We start from the raw sequence: 21,658 nt of genomic DNA, 5'->3' as shown, positions 1-21,658 counted from the left end.
CAACTTAAACTGATTTTTTTTTAAAAAATAGACAAAAACAGCCAGTGTGGATTAGTTGGCGTTATTTTTAAACGTACTCTGCCCGCATCATTAAAAAAAATTAAACCGACAAGTTTAAGCGTATCGATGATCATATCGACATCGTATTGATAATTTTTAATTAAGAAGAAGTCAATAACTCTAAAAGTATACAAGCCATTTTTAAAAAACTTAAATCAATTGAAGAATAAATATACAATTAAAAACGATGCAATTGTTTGCAAAAGTAGTAAAGGAAGGCAAAAAGGAACGACCTGGTTTTGTTTCTTTAGGATTTTGGAAAACTAAATAAATTGCTTTAATGTTGCTGTAATCTAAGCTTTGGAAAGTGTAAAGATGATAATAAATTTAATTAAACAATTTACTCTATTAGGACGCATAAAGATAGCTACTGGTATGAAAGCTATATGAATTTTAAATTCGTTTTAAAATGTTCTCTATTTTACTAATTTATTTTTTATTTTAATAAAAAAGGCAGATTTTTGATCAAATTGGTTTAATATTTAGATTTATGATTATAGAACTGTTAAGATATGGTATTTTTACTTCTTATTCGAGAAATTTAGCCGAAAGTCACAAAGTTTTTCCTTACTCAATTTGAGAGGATAATACAACGCAATGAACTTTTTAGAAAATTGATTATTTTTTTTTAAATAAAAGGAATTTCCTTTTAAATAAAAAATTTAAATCCCGCTTAATGTTTATACTTGATGAATATTGAAAACTGGACAGTGAAAAATCGTAATTAAATTTGCGATTGTTAACTCTTTAAGGTGAGCGAAATTTCCCCGCTCTACCCCAAGTCCTGTTGTGATTCCAAACTCCGGGGGAAAAAAATAAGTGGTCGCAGTGGTAATAAAATCTTGTGGTAGCAGTTATACTACCGGGATTCAACGCTCATTTTCTATATTTTATTTTCACTATTGGAAGCGATTCATAGATGCCAGTAATTTGACGCGCAAAACTGCACCACCTACAATCTCTTACGCTGATTGGTCATATGCAATAATTTACTTTCAAAAAATGCGGCATTAGAATTTTTCTTAGTAGTATTCTACGTAAATACCTGTATCTCGCAATATATGTTTTACAGTATTTTCCCGAGTGTAAAACTATATCCAGCTAGTAAGTAATAAAGAAAAAAAAGTCTAATTTCAATTTTAAAATTGTTATTAAAATTTTTTTAAAGACTTGCTTTTAATTTTCTGCTCTTAAATTTCTAACAACCGAAGAAGAATCTGAAAAAGGATTGCGGAAAAGGAAGTTTGTACGACTCGTAATTTAAGAAGCTAGGCAATGAAAATTTGAGATGAATAAAAAATTTTTATAATACTTGTAACAAAAAGTATGTACTTATGAATCATTTTACAAGATTTCAGTTGAATTTAGAAACATCATATTTAGAGTATATATGCAATTAAATAAATAAATAATGATAAAAGTAATGTCCCGATAAGAAAAAATACTGTTTTAGATCTATTATAAAATTTCCTGCAACTTATACAAGTAATATTTCATTAATATAGTTCATAAAGTGGTCATTTTATACTGAATTTCCACAAATAATTTTTCAAAATTACGTAGTTGATCGTTTTCACTGCGAAAATCACTTACCTGTTTGGCACAGGAGTGGGGAGAGAGTGAACAGCAGGAGCAGAGGACTGGTCATTTCTTGGGCAAGCATGAAGAATGAGTGTCCGGGCGAAAGTGAGATCCGAGTTTCCACTTCCCTCAAGGCCAAGGTGCGGTTCCCCACCTGCTCCCTCCTTCACTCTTGAGCAAGAAGGAGTTCTCTCGCAACATCAGAGGGAATTGGTTGCGCATTTCCCGCCTGTCAATAAAAAAGCCTGCCTCATTCAGAACACTCTTTACTATGCATCATGCGGTGCTAATGGCGTGACGTAATGATGATGGCAAACATGGCAACTGTTCTGGACAAGATAACCACGAGGCACTAAATTATAAAACAAATAAGTTAGATCTAAGAGAAAATTATTTTTTTAAAAACTTCCATTTGTCAGATTTCTGAAAATTAAAGTGAAGACATATTCCTTTCATTTCAATACTATTCAGTTTATTAATACTATATATATATATATATATATATATATATATATATATATATATATATATATATATATATATATATATATATATATAACCAATCTTAAGTAAGAAAAAGTTTGAAAACGAAACTAAAATGAAAACGAAACAAAAACAGTTTCGAAATCACAACTAAAATTTATAACCTATTTAAACTAAAACCAAAAAAAAAGAACTTCATAGTATTTAGAGAGCGCAATTGCAGCTACTTCTAAAACACAGATGAATTGATACAAAAGTATTAGAATCAAATTAATAGGAAAAACAAAAAATCAAAAAAATTAAACCAAAAAATTATAAAAAATATAAAAAAAGAATCCGGCCTGAAGACTTTTTCAAGGGTCACCCTCAGGCAGGGATTCAAAGAAAGGGATTTTTTCTGTGAGGAAAAACAGACATTGTCTAAAAATGATTCCTCGTGACCCGAAAATCCCCTGAAATTATGCTCAAGAGATATACCATTTTAACAGATTTTTTTCTGTTAAAACATCTAAAGTGTAGGCATCTATCAAATTTTGAGTCAAACCTAACAAGGGATTGACCGTCTGTCGGCCTGTACTTTCAGAAGCATATAAACGCTCAAAAACGCGACGATTTAAACATATCACATTTGGTATGTGATTTTTTGCCTGCAATTGTAGTTCTGTGACAAGTTTTGGTTTCAACCCGTCTGGATAAAAATGCATCTAAAACACAAATTCTCCTTTATTAGAGAGTAATGTGGGAAAGTCTTGGCGATAGCAGTCCCGCTCGCTCGCTCTTGTGATTTGCAGCAATACAATTGATCAAAAGTAACGATATCTTCTGCATTCAAAAATGTATAGGACTGGGGCACCTAATACCCGATAGTATCCAAGAATCAGACATTTATGCGTGCATAGTAAATCACACAATGCCTCTGGTAAAATAAAATAAAGTAAAAAACGGAGGGAATAAAAAATAATTATTAATTAAAAAATAAATAATAATTATTAAATCCATAATATTTTTGCATGGGGAACACATTCTACCTCACAAGAAGAGAGGAGCAAGAAATTTATTAAAAGGCACTTGATTTGATTCTTGTGCACTGTGTATTAAAATAAATTGTATTCTGAACGTTAATGATAATAATAAATATTCTGCAAATTTTTTAACATTGTATAGGTAATACCTACATAGGGATAATTTTTCTCAATGCAAGCAATTGTAAGAATGTGTTTAAATACCTTATCTACATTGTTGTTGTTTCATATGACACTTGCCACGGACAAACCCGCTGTTCGAAGACAGCCGATTTAAGCCTAAGGAGGAGCGGCTCTTGTTTTTATTGTAGAGCCAACTAGGGCTAAGAGTACAACTTGACTACTCACGCATCACTCATTCGCTTGCACAACCCCTTTTTACAGGAGGGTACATTCTCACACCTCACAGATAGAACACAGAAGTAGGAGAACAACCATGCCCCAACCGGGACTCGAACCCGAGACGCCCAGATCACGGGGAAGAGGCGCTACCCCTATGCCAGGACGCCGGCACTTTACCTACATGGAACGTATTAAACGTTTGAGAAACTAATTAAGCATGTAAAAAAAAGGAATGAAACGAAAATTAAGCGTGTAAGAGTAATGACTGATCAATACTTTGGTCTCCTAATTGTGATTTAATTTTTGTGCAAAATAATCTTTCTTTTATGAAAAGACCTTGTAGACTCTACATTTGTTAATTTAATAATTATTAAAAAATCATATTGTCTATTTGAATATATTCTCCCTTTATGTTTTTCTGTTGGAAAAACCACATTGTTTATGATTTTCTTAATTTTTTATGTGTGTCAGTGGTGCCTTATCGCGTGGGATTTCTGCTTTTGTTTTAATTAATTTTATATTTCATGGATAACGGAATTTTAAGTATCGAAGGTTCTGAGCATGTTGCATTTGTACGAACAGTGATATTTATGATTTATTTTTCAATATGATTCTTATTATACAAGCGTATATATTTAAATAATTCCACAATTTTATTTTTAGCTGTATTTTTACTCGTTACATTAAAAATTTTATAACTCTCAATTCCTACTTACTGATTAAACTGAAAAATTATTGCGAAATATCTGAACAAACGGTTCAATGTACCAATAAACTTCCACTTCAAAACTTTATGATATAAAAGTCCTTTACGCTCATTATTTAACATCGTATTCTAATAAGTTAGTTTGTATAAAGCGAATTTTAATATAACTTCTTTATTAATACGTTAAAATTAATATTTTCGATTCAAAGTGCTTTAAAACAATTTTTTTATTATAATTTTAATATTAATTAGTATTAAATAGCAACTTATGATTGCTATACATTATCAATTATATAATATTATTGTAAATGTGTTATTTAATTTTAAATCTCTATCTGTTTTGAATTTTTGAATACGTTTTAATATAGTAAGCTAACTATTTCATAGGGTTAACAATTTAAAATTAAAAAAAGTACCACTCACTTCTTCCCCATCTTTTGTAATAAATCACCATTTTTTCATTGATGGTGTGTAAAATATTTTGACTCTATTTTGCATTTTATGAACAAGAGAAAGCACGTTAACTTTTTGCATAGAATTTGGTTGAGAATTAGTTACTGTCTAGAATTTGTCTCTGCTATTGTTCAGTGGCTGTTACGTCCCAACGTAAATGCGAAAATATATATTTTAGTTATGTATATAATTTAATATATTATCGATAATAATTTGTGCAAAAATTTTCAGTTTATGAATAAATAGGTAAAAAAAAATATATTTCAGATAATAAGATAATATTAGATAAAAATGGAAAGAATGAATAAACTTCCTCTATATAAAATGAAAAACTAAATTCGAGGCTTTTCTTAAACGCTTTATACCGAAGTTATTTTAAGTCTTACATTTTTGAGAAATTATCCTACTTTAATGATGTTGAAATTTCGACATTAAAAATTATATTGAAGTCACAATTATAATGTCGTAGTAATAACTTCTATAACTTTTAAAATTGAGTCCAGATTATGAATTTGTTGAAAATAAAAAGAGTAGATACATTGATATAGTTAACTCTTGAAACAATTCATAAAAAAGTAAAAGATATATAGTTATAATAAATCTTGATATTATAACTATAACAAGATATAAGCGATAATTCTTCATAATTTAATAATTACATAAAAGATTAAACCTAGTTATTCTTTAAAAATTTTTATTGATAGACAAAAGGACAAATCGGGCCAAAAAATCAAAGCCTGGATAAGCAGGGACTTCCGGTCATTTTATTTGTTCTTGTATTTCAAGTTTTCAAAAATATCTTCTAACATGATAAAGAAAAATACTCCAATTTCAAAAGTTTCATTAAATGCAAGGTCAGCTTATGTGTCTAGGAAAATCTTACATAATAAACTAAAATGCCTCATTTCTTAACATACGAGCAGATAAATTATTTCTAAAAGCGCACAAAAGAATGCAAAATAGATTGCTAGATTTGGACAAAAGAACACGTATCAGTGATCTTAAAATCGTGCTCTTATTGTTTCGTCAAAACAGAAATTGTTTCATTTCGATGACCTGATGACTCATTACTATTTGTTCTTCGAAATTCGAAAATGGCCGTGTGGTAGCGTAGAAGCTGAAATATAGGAAGATTGTTCCAGGATTTCTGAATGTTATATCCACAGATTAAATTATAATTATATTTCTGTATACTTATAAAAGTCTTTTTTTCTCTTTTTTTTCTTGCATTACATCTCCTACTTCAATCAACATTTCCCACCAAAAATCATGCCATTTTTATTTTCGAAATGTTTATTTGCATTATGCGTTTTTTTTTTATTTATTTATGAACCAAATCGCTTTTTTTTTATCAGCATTCGTTTTTTTTTGAAAATTTAAATGTGTAATAATTTTTATTGTTGATATTTTTCTGGTAAAAAAAAGGAGCTTGATAACAGGCCGTGCAACTATAAAATGCAAAAATTTACCAATAAATGTGTTTTAAATTTTTCACAAATTTCTTATATATACTCGACATTTATTTCAACTTTCAGAATTTAATTATTAAATAAAAATTTGATTTCATACTTTGAGCGCCCTCTGCCAACTGGTTTGAAAACCATTAAATCCCAAAATTCAAAACAGGAACAGTAAAATTAAAGAATCCGCTGTTGAAAATAAAATCATATTTAATGACTAATTATATCGATAGAGTAAAAGACAAATAAAAGCGTGTTTTTAAAGACATTTTAAATTCATTTCATTTTATTCTCTTTTTACGAAATATACAAAAACATTTAAGATAAACTGAAAAAAAAAAAAAAATTTGGCCACCGGGCATTTGAGAACTTTTCATGTTTTACAGCTTAGCGAGTATGATATAATTGTTTTTGGAATTAAGTCTGACTATTGATCAGTCTGTTAGATCTGTGAAGAGGTAAGCTACATAGGTGAAATTTTGTCTATGTACGAAAAGTTTCAGATTTCAGTTTTTTCGCAGTCCAGGGCACATATTCAGTCAAGACTCCAAGCTGCTAGGAAGGAGATAGCCTGGCTATGCCAGGCGGGTGCTCCATAATCGCCAAATCTCGCCAATAAATCTGTTTTATCGTGGCTATTATATCGATCATAACATAAAAAAGTCTACGGGTGAATTTGATACAACCAGTTTCCTCAGATGTTAAATCTTAGAATGTAGGTTAAAGATAGATTTTTTCCTTCCAAATTGAATTAACATATGAAAGTTTCGTAAATGGGAAAGAAATCGCAAATTTATCATTTAATTATTTCTAATATGATTATAAACATTTTTAGCATTTTATTATTAACATTTTTAAGTAATGCATTTACAATATCAATCAATATAGTGATATAAAGATTTTGTAAAAATAGTGTATGGAGATTTTACTGTTTTAATTTCGAATTATTCTTATGTTAATTCATCACTTGTGGAGCAACGTTGTATCTAGTGTATCTAGATACAATTTTTTATTTAATGCATGAAATATTATTTAAGGAATAAAAATTAATCAAAGTAAGCATATTTTTTAAGGTAAGCATTTTAATATGCTTACTTTCATTCATTTTTAATATTTTTTAGAGTTTCTTAAGATAACAATAAAAATCTATTTTTGCAAGTTTTTGTAAAGCAAATATTTGAGGCATCATTTTTTGATTCCAATAGATATTCCTTGTACTTTTTTCTATACTACTAATAAAAATGAATGTATGTGTGTTGGTATGCTACAGGCCCGACCGTTTGACCTAAAGCAACAAATTTTGGCTCATATATATACCTTGGAGAGTAAAAATGTGCACCTCAATGCGATATATTATTTTCAAAAATTTTTTAGAATTTTAATTAATTAAAAATTAAGTGAATCTTTGGCGTTTGATGGGATTTCTGAAAATATTACAGCATAAAAATGAATGACACACCGTTTAAAAATTTATAAAAATCAATTTTTGATGATACCATTTCAATAGTCGTGATTTTTTTTTTAGAATTTTGACAATTTTTTGAAAATATTCTTTTTTGCCTCATTCTCTACAACAGATTACATTGATGACTTGAAATTTAAACTATTTTTATTGAATTCAGGAACATTGTGTTAATATTAATTTAGAAAATGTCATCATTTAATTAGCAGGCTATTAATTTTACTTATTTTTATTTGAGAAATCAAACATTTGTTGATTTCTTATATTTCAAAGTTCTATGTATTATTTCTGGTGTGAATATTCCCTTTTCTCAAATATATAAAGCCGCTAGCGGTAAGTAAGATAGCAATGGATAGGATTTTTTACCAACTTCTAATATCCCTATTTATATTAAAATGTGTTTTTTCTGAGGGAGAGGATGACTGAATGTGTTAAAGTTTCCTATGGGATTACTAATAATTCATTATTTAGATTATGAATGAGGAAATTATGCATACAGAAGAATTTAGATATTTAATTTATCTAAATTCTAATTATTCTGTTTAATTTTATTCAAATACAGATATTTCACTAAAATTCTAGTCGTAGTTTAGAACCAAAGTAATGGAAAATATCATTTCAATTTAATCATGATTTTATCTGAACTTTTATTGATTATTTAAGAGAAAATATTTCTTGACATATCTCCTAGGGTTTGACGGTTTTCAAGCTCGGTTTTTAAAAAGCCGATTTTTTAAAGTAAATTTGTCACATTCGAAAACCAGTTTTTAAATTAAGAAAACCGGTTTTAAAAATTCATATTATTATGTAAAAATTAATTTTAAACTTATTTGATTTGCTATTCATTCTATGCAATGGGCAGCAAACACATTTTTTCAACATTGCGAGTTGTGTTGGCCAGCACAGTTGCTCCTCGAATTCTTCAATTTATGTTTTTTCATGAACATCCCTTTTCACTTTTTTTTCTAGATGAAACAAAAGTTTGATAAAGTTAATCTCTTGCTTTTCGTCGGATGTTTTGTCTATCGGTATGAAGTCGGTGCTAATAGAAACGTCAGCAATTTGACTGGCTCGTTTCGAAGAACGTGTGAAAAGAATAAATAATTCCGCGTTTTCTGCTTCTTGGTCACAGTATTTAATGATATCATATAAAATTTTCTTCGTACCACTCCTGAAAGCTTTTTTACACCACTTGAACTAGCCATATCAATACGAAATATTCAGTTAAAATAAAATGCTGTCAGAAATGACATAACACTCACATACACATGAAAAAAAAATAGAATTAAAAGAATATCTAATGCGAGAAATACAAGGTCAAATGTGCTCATCGTTACGCGTTTCACCCCTTAATGAAATGGAATCGTCGAAATGTGGTCTCAGAATCCGATCCGTCTTGAGTCACGACAGGCTTGCTTAATATTATGAAGTGAAAACTGGAAACAAAAATATAAAGTTGTTATATTTGGTAAAAAGTTTAGGTTTAAGTATGTTTAATTTTTATGTTTGTATTTTCTATTTTACATTTTAAAATCTAAATTTTATTATATAAATTTCTTCTATCAAAAATTAGTGTAAAATAAGAAGTTCTGGCTTCTGTTTAATGGAATTTTAAATAAAACACAGGGTGTTAAAATATTCCATATTTTTTTTTCGCAGCGTTTTAACATAAATTATGTCTTTAGCAAGCTTCGGAATTAGTGTTTTTTTTTAATTCCTAGAAAATGTGTAGATTAGATTACTTTAAATTTCATTAATATTAATAGTTAAAATAATAAAATTGTAAAATAAACTTCAAAAATATTTATTCAATAACTTTAATTTCATTTTTAGATAAAAATGAGTAAGTCGGAAGTTTGGGATAGTTTCAAAAAGTTCGGAATAGACAAGGAGAAAATCTGCAATCATCGTAATAAAATGTTGAGCTGCAAAGGATCATTTACGAGTAATCTACATAATCATTTGAAAGCAGTTCATAAAATAATTATCGGAAATAATATAAATGTTTAGTTTCCTGAAGACCCTGAAGAAAAACTTACAAATCCAAAGACACTGAAAGCTGAATTTTCATTATTTGAAGAAACGAATAAAAGAACAAAAAACTTTGATTTGTTATTTGATGCCATGAAAACTATAAAACCATGGTCAGTAACTGGTGAAGGAGTATATTCAATTTCAGGCAATACTGTGTCCAAAATAAGAACCAGACTTAGCCACCGTTCAGTGGATATTTTATGTTTTTTTTAAATCCTATTTTCTTAGGAGAAATTAAAATTAGTGAAAATAATATAAATATTATTTGAAATTTTTGTTTGAGTTTTCGTTTTTTTTGTGTAAGTAATCTTTAATTTTGTTTTTTATATGTTTGATATTGATTTCGTTTTTTGTTATTTTATATAAATTAAGTAAAATATTTTTCCCTATTATATTTTTTTTGACAAAAATTCGAAAACCAGCTAAAGCCGTTTTTTTTTTTTTTTTTTTTTTGAAATATCGAATTCGAAAACCGGATTTTCAAAAAGTCGGTTTTTGTATAACCTCTAATATCTCCTAATTATAACTTGTACTTTCAAAAAAGAGTTATTTTATTATTTTTTGGAATATGACACAAAGAGAATAAATACACTGTAACCAGCAAAGAAACTGGATCTCGAAATTTTGTGGAATCTAAACATTTTAGTCTCAGAAACATATCCTTGGAATTATGTCCAACTATGTTTATGTGAAGACGATAGTTCAAAGTATCAGCAATAAACACGAGTGAAATTAGGTTTGTCTTGACACTGAAACTATGAATCTGTATCAAACTTTGGATTCAATAAATTAACTGTAAGAGATAATTCTCTTACTCGATTCGCCGAAGTTTAATATGGAACATACTATATAATGATGAATATATAAAACTTCGGGAGTATATTCCTAATTTTCAAGACTTAAATTGTGTTTCACTTTAAAGTCATTAACTAATTTTTACTTTCATTTATACGAAGTACAAATAATCTTTAAAAAAAAAAACTCAAGATTTTTATGAGTCTCCTCGTTTTAGTCTTCCGCGAATCCGAGAAACACATTGTTGGCCTTATCATGTAAGTATGTGTGTTCATCTGTCTGTGATAAAGATGACTCAAAAACCCTTTGAGCTAGATGGATGGAATTTGGCAGTCTTTATACCAAATCTGTAGATTTCTACCAAAGTTTGAGCAAAATCTATTCAGAGAAAGTCTGTCGGTTCGAATATCGGTTAACACAATTATTAGAAAATGAAAAAGCTAAATGAAAAAAAGAAATTGTAAACAGATTTAGCATTTATATAGTAGACACCTATGAAATTGAGCAAAGGGTTGGACATCTGTCTGTTTGTACATTCAGAAGCGCGTAAACGCGATGACTTAAATATATGAAATTTGTTATGCGATTTTTTGACCTCAGTTGGAATTCTGTGTCAAACTTGGCGTCAATCGCTTGGGAAAAAACGTGTCTAAAACACAAATTCATCTTTATTTGAAAGTACGCAAGAAAGTTTACTTCCGCTGGTTAAAGATTATGACTTCTCGTAGATAGAGTCTTAAATGAATAATTTTAATAATAATAGGAATGTTAATGATTTTTCGTTCTTACTTTATAAACACCGAACTTATTAAATGCATATCGCTGTATGTAAAGGCCAGATCCGAAAGTTAATTTTGCTCATTGCTCTCACCGCGCAGGTGTAGTTTAATGATAATTCAAAACAACGCAAAAAACGGAAGAGAGACAGTTCCAAAAAGGGAATTCTGGTTCTACAACAAATCGAACACATTTTTTTTTCTTGCTTGGTATTCTGAAAGCCTTTCAAGCAAAACACTTTCAGTTTCATCGGTTTTTTTGTTTGCTGTCAACCGTTTCGTTTTGACATAACTTTGCCTGAGGCATACATAAACTAAAGGCGGCACCAATTGCGCAACTTCTGTTTCTACCTTAACTTCCCCACCCGCAACATCACCTGTTGATCTTCGGAGGATCCGACTGAGCATGCGCCTTGTCTGAGGACCTTCTCCTCATCCGGTGTGGACAGAGGAACTTCAAGGTCTCTGTAAAGAGAGCGTTTTTCCTGGTCTTTTGTCCACATAAAGCAACCGATCACGAAAGAAAAACAAATCATTGCGGACAGGCTCATTAGACAAGCGAAATGAGCCCGCCGTTTCGCTCGCCCTTATTGTTTCTGAAGGACAAGATCACCAAATTTTTAAATAAACCCTATCGCCTGTGGTGCTTTTGTGGTCTTTTCCAGAAATGCTGCTGCTTCGAAGGTTGTGTGTGTAACTCAGGCACAACAAAATATCACTCTGTTAGCACTGAATAATTTACTCCGTTTTTGATAAGAATCTTAGATACTATGACTCAACAAAGAGGAAGTGATCCGTTTTTGTTAGATGGATGTTTTTAGCGGGTGCTCACTATTAACAGAAAGCGATACTTTAAAACAGTCCTCCAGTGCAATTCTAAATTCAATTTTTTGTGTTCATCAGTCAAATGAAATACTAGTTTTCCATCATAAAATAAATAATTTGCTTTGCCAAAATATCATTGTAAAAGGGCACCTGTTGCAAACCCCCCCCCCTACGTTTCTAGTAGTTTCTGAAATTAAGATATTCAAAGCACAGACTGCCAAATTAGATGTTTTTTCTTAGTCCGCTTATTTTTTTTTATCAATGAAGAGTAAAAAAAAAAATCATTTATCAACGAACAGTTTAAAAAAAATTCATTTATCAACGAACAGTTAAAAAAAATGCATTTATCAGCGAACAGTTAAAAAAATGCATTTATCAACGAACAGTTAAAAAAATTAATTTATCAACGAACAGTTTAAAAAATTTATTTATCAATGAACAGTAAAAAAATATAATTTATTAATGAAAAATAAAAAAAAGTCCTTTATCAGTAAAAAAAAAATGTTGAGATCATTTTGTAAGAATTATGTCTATGTTTTACATTCCTGTTTTGTTTATTTTAAGAGTATTTCATACACACTGTACAGTATATACGATTTTATGATTCTGGAATAAATAATGAAATTTTTCACAATGCGTTTAATATTTTTATCCATGAATTTATTGAATTAAATTTTCAAAACCTACTATCTAGTACTAAAAGTCTTTATAAAGCAGATAAATCTTTATAAGCTGTGGTGGCGTCCTGGTTATTCCGATTTAGTAAACAGACAGTGGCTGGTTATTCAGATTTTTCTGTTTGCTTGTGGGCGGGTCATTTATTTTTATCATTTGCCAACAGCTTAGTTAATCTTATCCTAAACTATTGCTTACCCTAATTTTTTAATCAAAATGCAAAAGGGGTTCAGTCAATATAAGATCTAGAGCAGTCGGAAAAATCTCGTATTTTAGTTGTTTATCGTGGAATATTTCAAATTTTACTTGCATATATTAACTTAAAAATTATTCACTGGATTTAATGTTTAGAAAGAATTAGCTTCTGAGGAATTCTAGTTCCTAAATGTTACTGTATAAAAAACGAAAGGACCTGAATAATGCCAAAAATTTAAATGAATCAGATGGTGGGAAATTGGTAATTGCAATATCTAAATATAAAATTTTATTTTTCTTTATCATCTGCTTTATTTTTTTTTTGTTTCTTAATTTGATTTTGTTTTATTTAATTTTTATTTGATATTTTTTGCGCTTTTTGATAGTTAGCATTTCTATTGGATGCTCAGATTATAAATATCAAACCGAAATTCAGGATTTCTTTTGTTTAAGCTATGGATTTCGAGATTAAATTGGAGGACACATTTGACTTGAACCATGCTTTATTCCATTTCAGATTGTATAAAGAAAAAAAAAATTTTTCCATTGGAAGACTTTTCATACGAAAATGTATAGTCAGCGCAATTTTGAATATAAACCAACTGACAATTAAGTACAAATCAATTGATTATAACTAACTTCTATCCTCATACTCTGACACAATTCGTATTCGTGGGATAGATACAATTCGTGTTATACTGCTTATTATATTCGTGTTCATGGTACCATGGGGAAACCCGACTGATCTATCTTTTTTTTCTTCTCTCTAGCAAGATTTGGTTTAGATTTTTAGTCCAAACCTTGATCTTCGATATTGACTACATATAGTCTTTGAAGTTTGTATTTCCATGCTATCATGCACCTGAATAGGATGAAGGGTATGTAATGAGCATGTAGTTGGATTTGTTCCGAAATCCGATACAAATTTACAATTCTAATAATTAATCCACTTGTCAAATTTCAACGATTTAACCTTCCTTTTACTATTAATGCATTCAGAAACTGACATAATTTCAAAACTGAAATTTTTTCTGATTCAGAAGAGTTAAAAAAAATGTATTCTTGGAATCTATTCTATTCTTGAATCAACTGCGTGCATTCATCAAAATGTTAAAGGAATTTTTTTTGAAGATTATAGTACTTATTGCGTATTTCTCATATGAATGTACATACGAGAACATATGTACATTCATATGAGAACATATGTACATTCATACGAGAACATATGTACATTCATACGAGAACATATGTACATTCATACGAGAACATATGTACATTCATACGAGAACATATGTACATTCATATGAGAACATATGTACATTCATACGAGAACATATGTACATTCATACGAGGACATATGTACATTCATACGAGAACATATGTACATTCATACGAGAACATATGTACATTCATACGAGAACATATGTACATTCATATGAAATATTTTCAACATATTTTAAAATACAGATGATAAACAATATCGACAAAAGAAAAAAAAAAGGTTGGGTATTTACATCTTAAGATGTATGTAATAAATATCTAAAGTCAATAAAAAAAGTTTTTTTAAACTAGAAAATGAAATTGCAAACTCAAAAAATGACCATTTTAGAAATCTCTTTGTGAATTAAATACAAGATAATCGTTCAGCGCCATCGTAACGTTGGAGGGAGTTCAAAAATATCCCCCCCCTCCCTCTTTCAGTTGTCTACCGGATGTGCAAATCCCAACTTTTAATTTCATGTCAAACAACTCCAAAAGCCTCCGCCTCCTTACATATTTAAAATATTTGTTGAACAAAACTGCGCATAAATAAAAATTTGTTATGGACTCAAACTTCCCGCTTTATTTATCTTATTTTATGCTGAATTGAAACAAAGTTTAATGAGCTGAAATCAGCATCTTTTATCATTTTATATTTATTCATTTCATTCTACCCATTTGCATCAATCGTAGTTATTTTTAATATTTTCCAACGGCATTTTTTTTTTTTTAAAGATTTTGTACTCGCCATTGCAATTTTTTCGTTAATGGATCATTATTTGTTTCGGTCTATCTTTAGCTTTTAATTTTGATTTGGGAGTTGATTTTTTTTTGTTTATAGAATTCCGAGCTTTTATTGTTTATTTTTAATGTTCCTATATAACTACATCCAAAATGCACTAGAAATTATTATATTTTTATTTTTTAAATATTCTGCCACCATTTATGATATTTTTTACTGTAACTTTTGCTAGTTAATCTGCGACAGTTCACCATTCTATTGTTAATAGGATAGCAGCCCACCTAGACAAGCATAAGAAAATGGCTTACGAGATCCGATATTGAATGTAAGCAGGCAATGTAGGAGCCTCCAGACACGTATACGGCCATCAGAATATTTAAATTATTTAAATAAAATAACAGACAGTTTAAATTAATATGCAACTCTTTTATCAATCAAAAACGAATGTTTTAAAAATAAATCTCTCAAAAAAAATATTCATTGACTTAATACTTGAATAATAATTTCATTTTTAAGCAGGAAAAATAATTACATATAATGTAACGTAAATATAATGTTATATAACGTACATGATAAATGTAAATTAAATTACCGACAGCATAAAAATATTTCATTAATTTATTACATACAAGAAACTGAATGATAATTACCGTAAAACATTTCATACAAGATAGATATATTTTGAATCTTTCAACATTCATAAATGATTATCCGCAGGAATCGATAAAAAAAAGCAAGTTTTATTTACATTAAAAAATGTTTTTCTTTAGAAAATCCGGAATGAGCTCAAAGCATATTGTATGTTACTAATAATTTTGAATCATCTGCCTATGCATTCGAAAACTTAACACCTGCTTTCTACTTTTTCGTTTGGATTATTAATATTTTGATTTAATAATCCAAAAAATGTTGATGATATTTTATTTATTTCAGCTACTCTCTCATTCCTGGTATAAATATAGCTTCGTTGAGTTATAAAAATAATTTATCTTTATTAAAATCCAAAAAATATAAAACTTTTAATGATTTTAAAATAAAAGTAGTAATTTTGAAGTATTTTTTATGGTTAAAATCGTATTTACTTTAAGACTTCAAATTAAATTATAGTTATAATTCAATTGCAGTTATTTATCATACAAAATTATTTCTCTTTTTAAAATATTATAACTTTTGTATCAAGAGAAAATGCACATCTTTCATATAAAAATGGGTATCATATTAACTGAAACCATCTTTAAATTGTAATTTAATTTGAGTAATTTTGAATATTTAAAAAAAAATGTGTTCATACGTATAATTATTTTTCTTTTAAAAACTAAATTATAATCCAAGAATTAGGTGAATAAATGTTTGTAAGTTATTAAATTAATGTGAAATAAATTTAAAAAAATAAAGCAAAAAATGCTAGTTCAAGATTGAATTCGGTTCTCCTGATTGCTACGCCAATGTCTTAACCACTGTACTATTCACGCTTCGGCAACGGCGACACAGTATCAGTATACAAACTATGCAAAATGTTTCAGGGCTATTTTCTCAAAATAGAATCCATTGAGCTTTAGTATTTTCGTGAGTGAACATTCTAAATGTATACTACCATATACTAAATCTCATCCAGAATTGAATTTTCAACCTCGTGCATAACATTTCTTATTATTGAAGTCATAAGAGGGTACTCTGAGTAAACTCCAACCTCACAAAACATTTTCCAACTGAGAAAGTCAGTAAATTCTTTATTATGTAATGCTTCAGATGTCGTTTCGCCCACCTGCGTCATCTAAATGCGCTGAAATGTTAATCATTTGCATATCCCAACTTCTTCTTTCTTTCTTATGATTTTGACGTTCATCAGATTATGCCTTCCGTTTGTTGCAATTTTAATGGGTATTTGCAGCATCTAAAGAAGCAATACCGAAGTATTTCAGCAAGAATTAGCTGGGATTCGGTGCCAAACAATATCATGGTGTACCTTCATTGATGACTATGCTACTGGGTCATCATGTTTTTGATGCTCCTTAAGCGAAAATCCCGCTTATAACATGTAAAGTAATAACCTATAATTGCTGATTGAATGAATGATAGTTCACCTTTGTTTCATCTTATCCTAATTTTCTGCGAAAGACGGCAGATTTATTTTTAAATTTGTCGAAATAATTGCCATTTTTAAATAATATTTATATTTATTGAGTATGCTTTTTTCGGGTTCGAATTTGGATAAATATTTTCGATTCCTTTTCAAAAAGTGAGCAATCTATAGAAAACCTCTCATATTCCATCTCGTACGCGCTATCTGAACAACCACCTCGCACGAATCTTTGGAAGAAGAGAACGATTTATAAGAAATTTCTAGAACCCTGTAAACTGATAAAAGCTCAAAGAATTGTTCGGTTTTCATTTTGTTGTTGTGTGCCCCACGTGGAAGATTTCTTATAACAAATCTTGTAAAATGGTCCTTAATACAGTTAAACTGGCAACATTGTGTAAACTATTAATGCCTCTTTCGAGACTGAATAAAAAAAGACTATTTAAACTGTTAGCAGCTTTTTGGTACTATGCTCAAAGAGGAAATAAAAAAAAATACTCATCTGTCTCAAGAACTGCTTACTACTCGTATTGAATTGAATAGTAATGGGTAAGTTGCTTAGTTTTTATGTTTGTATAGGTATAAAAATGAACAGTGAGCAATTATTTTTTATGTATTGACGATTCGAAGAATAGTCTATATTAACTGTGAATACTCGACTTACTTTGAATATTCGACCGCAATGAACTTTTCCAAAAAAAAAAAAAAAAACTTTATATTTTAAACAACTTTTTTAGAAAATGGAGTATGTAGTAGAATTTATACAATTATTGAATAAACCATTACTATCCTTTACTAGCTAAATGAGTAAACCAATTTGAAATGTGAAAGTTTGTTTATTAGTTTCATGTAAATGGCTCGCTGTAAAACATAGTAGCAGTATCATATAGCTGAATTTTCATCCAATTCGTTTCTAGAATTGGAAAATTCAATTAGAAAATCAACAGTATTATTCTATTGTGGCAAAAATAGTCTAGAGTTTCAGTTCTTGTAAGATATCATTTAAATGAAAATCCCGCATAAAATAAATTTTTCATGATATATTTTAAAAATATTCCTACATAAATTAAACTTGTATATAATAGAAACATTTAGAACTTTTTGTACTGAAAATGGCACACTTGGAAAAAAAAAGCCCAACTTCGTCGTTCGACTAAGATCCAATTAGTTTTAATGTCTGATTAAATTTTTCAATTCATTTCTGTTAGTGTCAAAAACGCCTTTATAGTGTCGCAGATATTCGATAGATTGACTTCTTAACTTCTTTCCTTTACTTACTCATTTGTGAGCCTGTACGTATAATTGTAGCTCAATTTAAGTATAGAATGGGGCATTGTAAAATACTCCGAAACTTGACTAAAGCGCATTTCAAATCTCTTGAATTTCGAATACATTTCTTTTTTGAGCTAAATAAAAGTAGTTGTATATTTTCAGCGCTATAAAACTGGCCATAAGTTCTTGTATCAAGGATTTAATATATCCCAAAATTCAAATTTGCTTGTTAGTTTATGCATGTCTGCTAATAAATCTGAATGGGTGTGTGCAGACATTCTACTGTGTGGACATTTGACCAAATGCTACCAAATTTGGCACATAATTTCAAGGGTGTTAATGTAACTTCTCGGCTATTTTTTGAAATATTAACGAGAATTCTTATTCTGAATTTAGGGATTTTTGTTACTTTTTAAAATACTATTGTACAAAATTTCACTTAATGGTCAGAGGAATTCCAAATTTTGGTAATTTTATATTTTTTATCAATATCTTACAACAGATTACATTATTGCTCAGAAATTTTATTGTATATATTTATTTGGAATCTTATTCGCAATGAGAAACGCTCATTAAGCAAAAATTTCTTCAATGAAATCGATATAAAGTAGGAAAACGCATCCCATTTCATAAAAAGAAAAACAATTTTTAATTCAATTTATAATTTTAAATTTGCGCTGGAGTAACTAGTATTTCTTTTTCAGGCCATTTCATTAAATAATTTCTATTATGAAGTGGAAGCGACACCTGCATCTTTATGCCTGACTTTTATGGACTGTCTATTTTGAAGCTATCGTTGCAAGCGTCGATCTTCCAACTGTTCGACACAAAATTTAATATTGGTTTCAAGATGGTTTGACAAGAGTACCGTTATAAGTGTTGTGCTGTCTTTGGATAGAGAAATTGAATCTTCTCCTGAATTTTCCGCTGTCGCATCTCATTGGACTAACCAGGTATGTCTACATAATTATGGCATCCTAGCTGTTTGGAGGTTACTTTTGTGGAATATTCGGAAATTATGAATTCTTCCCTACTCTTTCAAAATACTAGAAGTTCAGTTAATGTTTTCCACAAATTTGCGAAGTGTCGAAAGCATATTAAAGGAACACAGACTAGAATATAGAAATTAAATAGCCATTCAAACGAATAAATCGCAAACCAATAACCTGGCAATAAGTGCATCCTCCCAAAATAAAAACGGAAGCTGAATATTTTTTTGATTAAATAACCTATTAAACATATTAAGGTTTTCCAAAATGAATCACTCAAACTAAAATTTCGTTAATTTTTGTGAGTGATAGTTTGGAGTAAGTTCGTCCCCTAAGTAATTCAAATTTTGTGGAAAAACCATTCAATTAAATACCGGTGTAGTTTTATTTCGTGGTATTTCTAAGTAATGGACCACTTTATCGAACTCGTAGATTTCTAATTTCTTCCTAATATAACTTTGAATTATTTCAGTCATTATATTCTAAATTAATCAAATTTCGTGGATTACCTGCTGTTATTCAAACTTCTGTTTATGAGTGGATATCGCAAATCTCGTATTGGGTGTTACAAATCTTAAAGTAGGGAAGTTTATAGTCAAATTAACTTTAATGACTCAATCAAGAGGCGCGCTTGTGCGTTGGGAATAAAAATTAGTTTTCCGGTTATTTCTTGATGTTGGAGTCAAAGCAGATTTAAAAAAAATTCTTATAAACTATTAGTTCAGGTACTAAATCCAAACATCAAGACATATTAATTTTTTACACCTATAGGTTAAAGAATTTGCTTAATGCACTATGTGCTAAAAATGATCATGTGCTAAATACTTTAATATTTCAGATATCAAGGTTAAAATGATAAAAACGAAATTTTTCATCTGGATAGTAAAAGTGAATTAGATTTTTAATTTAAAGTGGCTTTCGGAGTTGCGAAATATTCTGAAATGATTATTTCTTGATGATAGTGGTAATGGAAAATAGAATCAGATGACAGGACAATGTAAAAAAATGAATGAAATTCTAATTTCCCTATCAAAGGATGTTAAACAACGTCATTTTTAATTAAGAGTAAAGTACTCCTCGCTAATTCGTATTTGGAATTCGTATTTTATATTGAAACTGCCGATTAGTAATCCTAAACATTCTTTTGCTGTTTGAAATAATTCATGTAGTATTTTATTGATATTAAGTTTCAAATAAAACCTTTTAAATTACTTTTCAATATTAGTCTGTAATTAGTCTTAGTCTTTGTTTTAACGAAACTTCGTGTAATTTACATTAATGAAACAAATTAATTATTTTGACGTATTTATTATCTCTGCATTTTATTTGTCCTCTTTACGTAATGCCATTTAATTAGCGTTATCTAGTTTCGTTGTTTAGTATTCTCTTTATTTACTTAATCACAAATTCTTGCACATGCTATTTCATAAAACGAACTATCGCAACATTTCAGTCGATTTCTTTTAACTGTTTAAGGCCCGAAACGAACCATTTCAATTTAACGTTTTCAAATTTTATTAACTAGGTACACAATAATTTTCTAAATTCCGCCTGATTTGAGCACAAAGAAATCTGGAATATAGAGATCAAAAATTTGAAACAGTAAATTAAAGAAATGTGAAGGAAAAAAATTAGCGATAATTTGATATGCCTTCCTGCAGAATCGTGCTTCCAAATATTTATTCTTAAATTTGAGAAATTCCTGCGTTATTCGATACAAATAGCACTGCAACCAAAATTTGATTTACGCGTAACGTATGATTGTCATAAATCGATTTGTTGAGAAACATGATCAACAATTGTTAGATGTCAGGTTTTGGCAATTTTTATCATTTCTTAATATTTAAATTCATATATTGGCCGAGTAAGCGGAGCAGAATACTGTTAATATTTGTAGGCAACTTGTAAAGCATTTCTAACAAATTGCATGCACCGTTCTATTATCTTGCTCCAACTGTGTAAATCAGAACTAGCATAAAAACCGCTGGATTCAGAATCTTAAATTTCGTTTTTGTATGAATTTTAATGTAAAATATTCAGTCTTTTCTGAGCAATGAGGATACTGATATGCATTCTATTATCAGGTTGTGATTATTATGCTAATAAGAAAAATCCCAAATGATGTGCATCACGGAAGACCTCACTCTTATCTTATTCATGAGTATGATTCATGGAATGAATTGAATGCACTTTGTTTTGGGAGTTGGGTGTATATTCTAATCTATGCAATGCTTCATCAGGCAGTGAATGGAGTGACAGTTTAGTGAAATTTAGTAACGGCCAATGTGTGATAAAGTATGCATGCTACTTTTGCCATTAGTTATTGAAAAGAGACTGTTTTCTTGGTTAACTAATCGTGTTATCGTATATTTAATATTGAGTTTTGGGAGTTGGTGAGGTAATGCGAGTGTCAGAATTTTGAATGGTGTTAGCGTGTGGCGTGTAT

At 29.2% G+C, this 21,658-nt stretch overlaps 1 protein-coding gene across 1 annotated transcript in view; it reads right to left on the bottom strand.

Moving 5' to 3' along the window:
• LOC129978635 (uncharacterized) overlaps positions 1-1,811 on the bottom strand; it is a 28,913-nt gene extending 27,102 nt beyond the window's left edge. The window contains exon 1 of the mRNA XM_056090651.1: positions 1,654-1,811. Within this exon, the coding sequence (XP_055946626.1) occupies positions 1,654-1,723 (70 nt within the window). The 5' untranslated portion in view covers positions 1,724-1,811. The remainder of the gene's footprint in view (positions 1-1,653) is intronic.
• Positions 1,812-21,658: the final 19,847 nt, after the last annotated feature.

Source organism: Argiope bruennichi, chromosome 1, assembly GCF_947563725.1.
Source record: "Argiope bruennichi chromosome 1, qqArgBrue1.1, whole genome shotgun sequence".
NCBI classification, from domain to species: Eukaryota; Metazoa; Arthropoda; class Arachnida; order Araneae; family Araneidae; genus Argiope; species Argiope bruennichi.
Note: the sequence above shows the minus strand (reverse complement) of the source record. Positions and strands in the feature narration are given on the sequence as shown.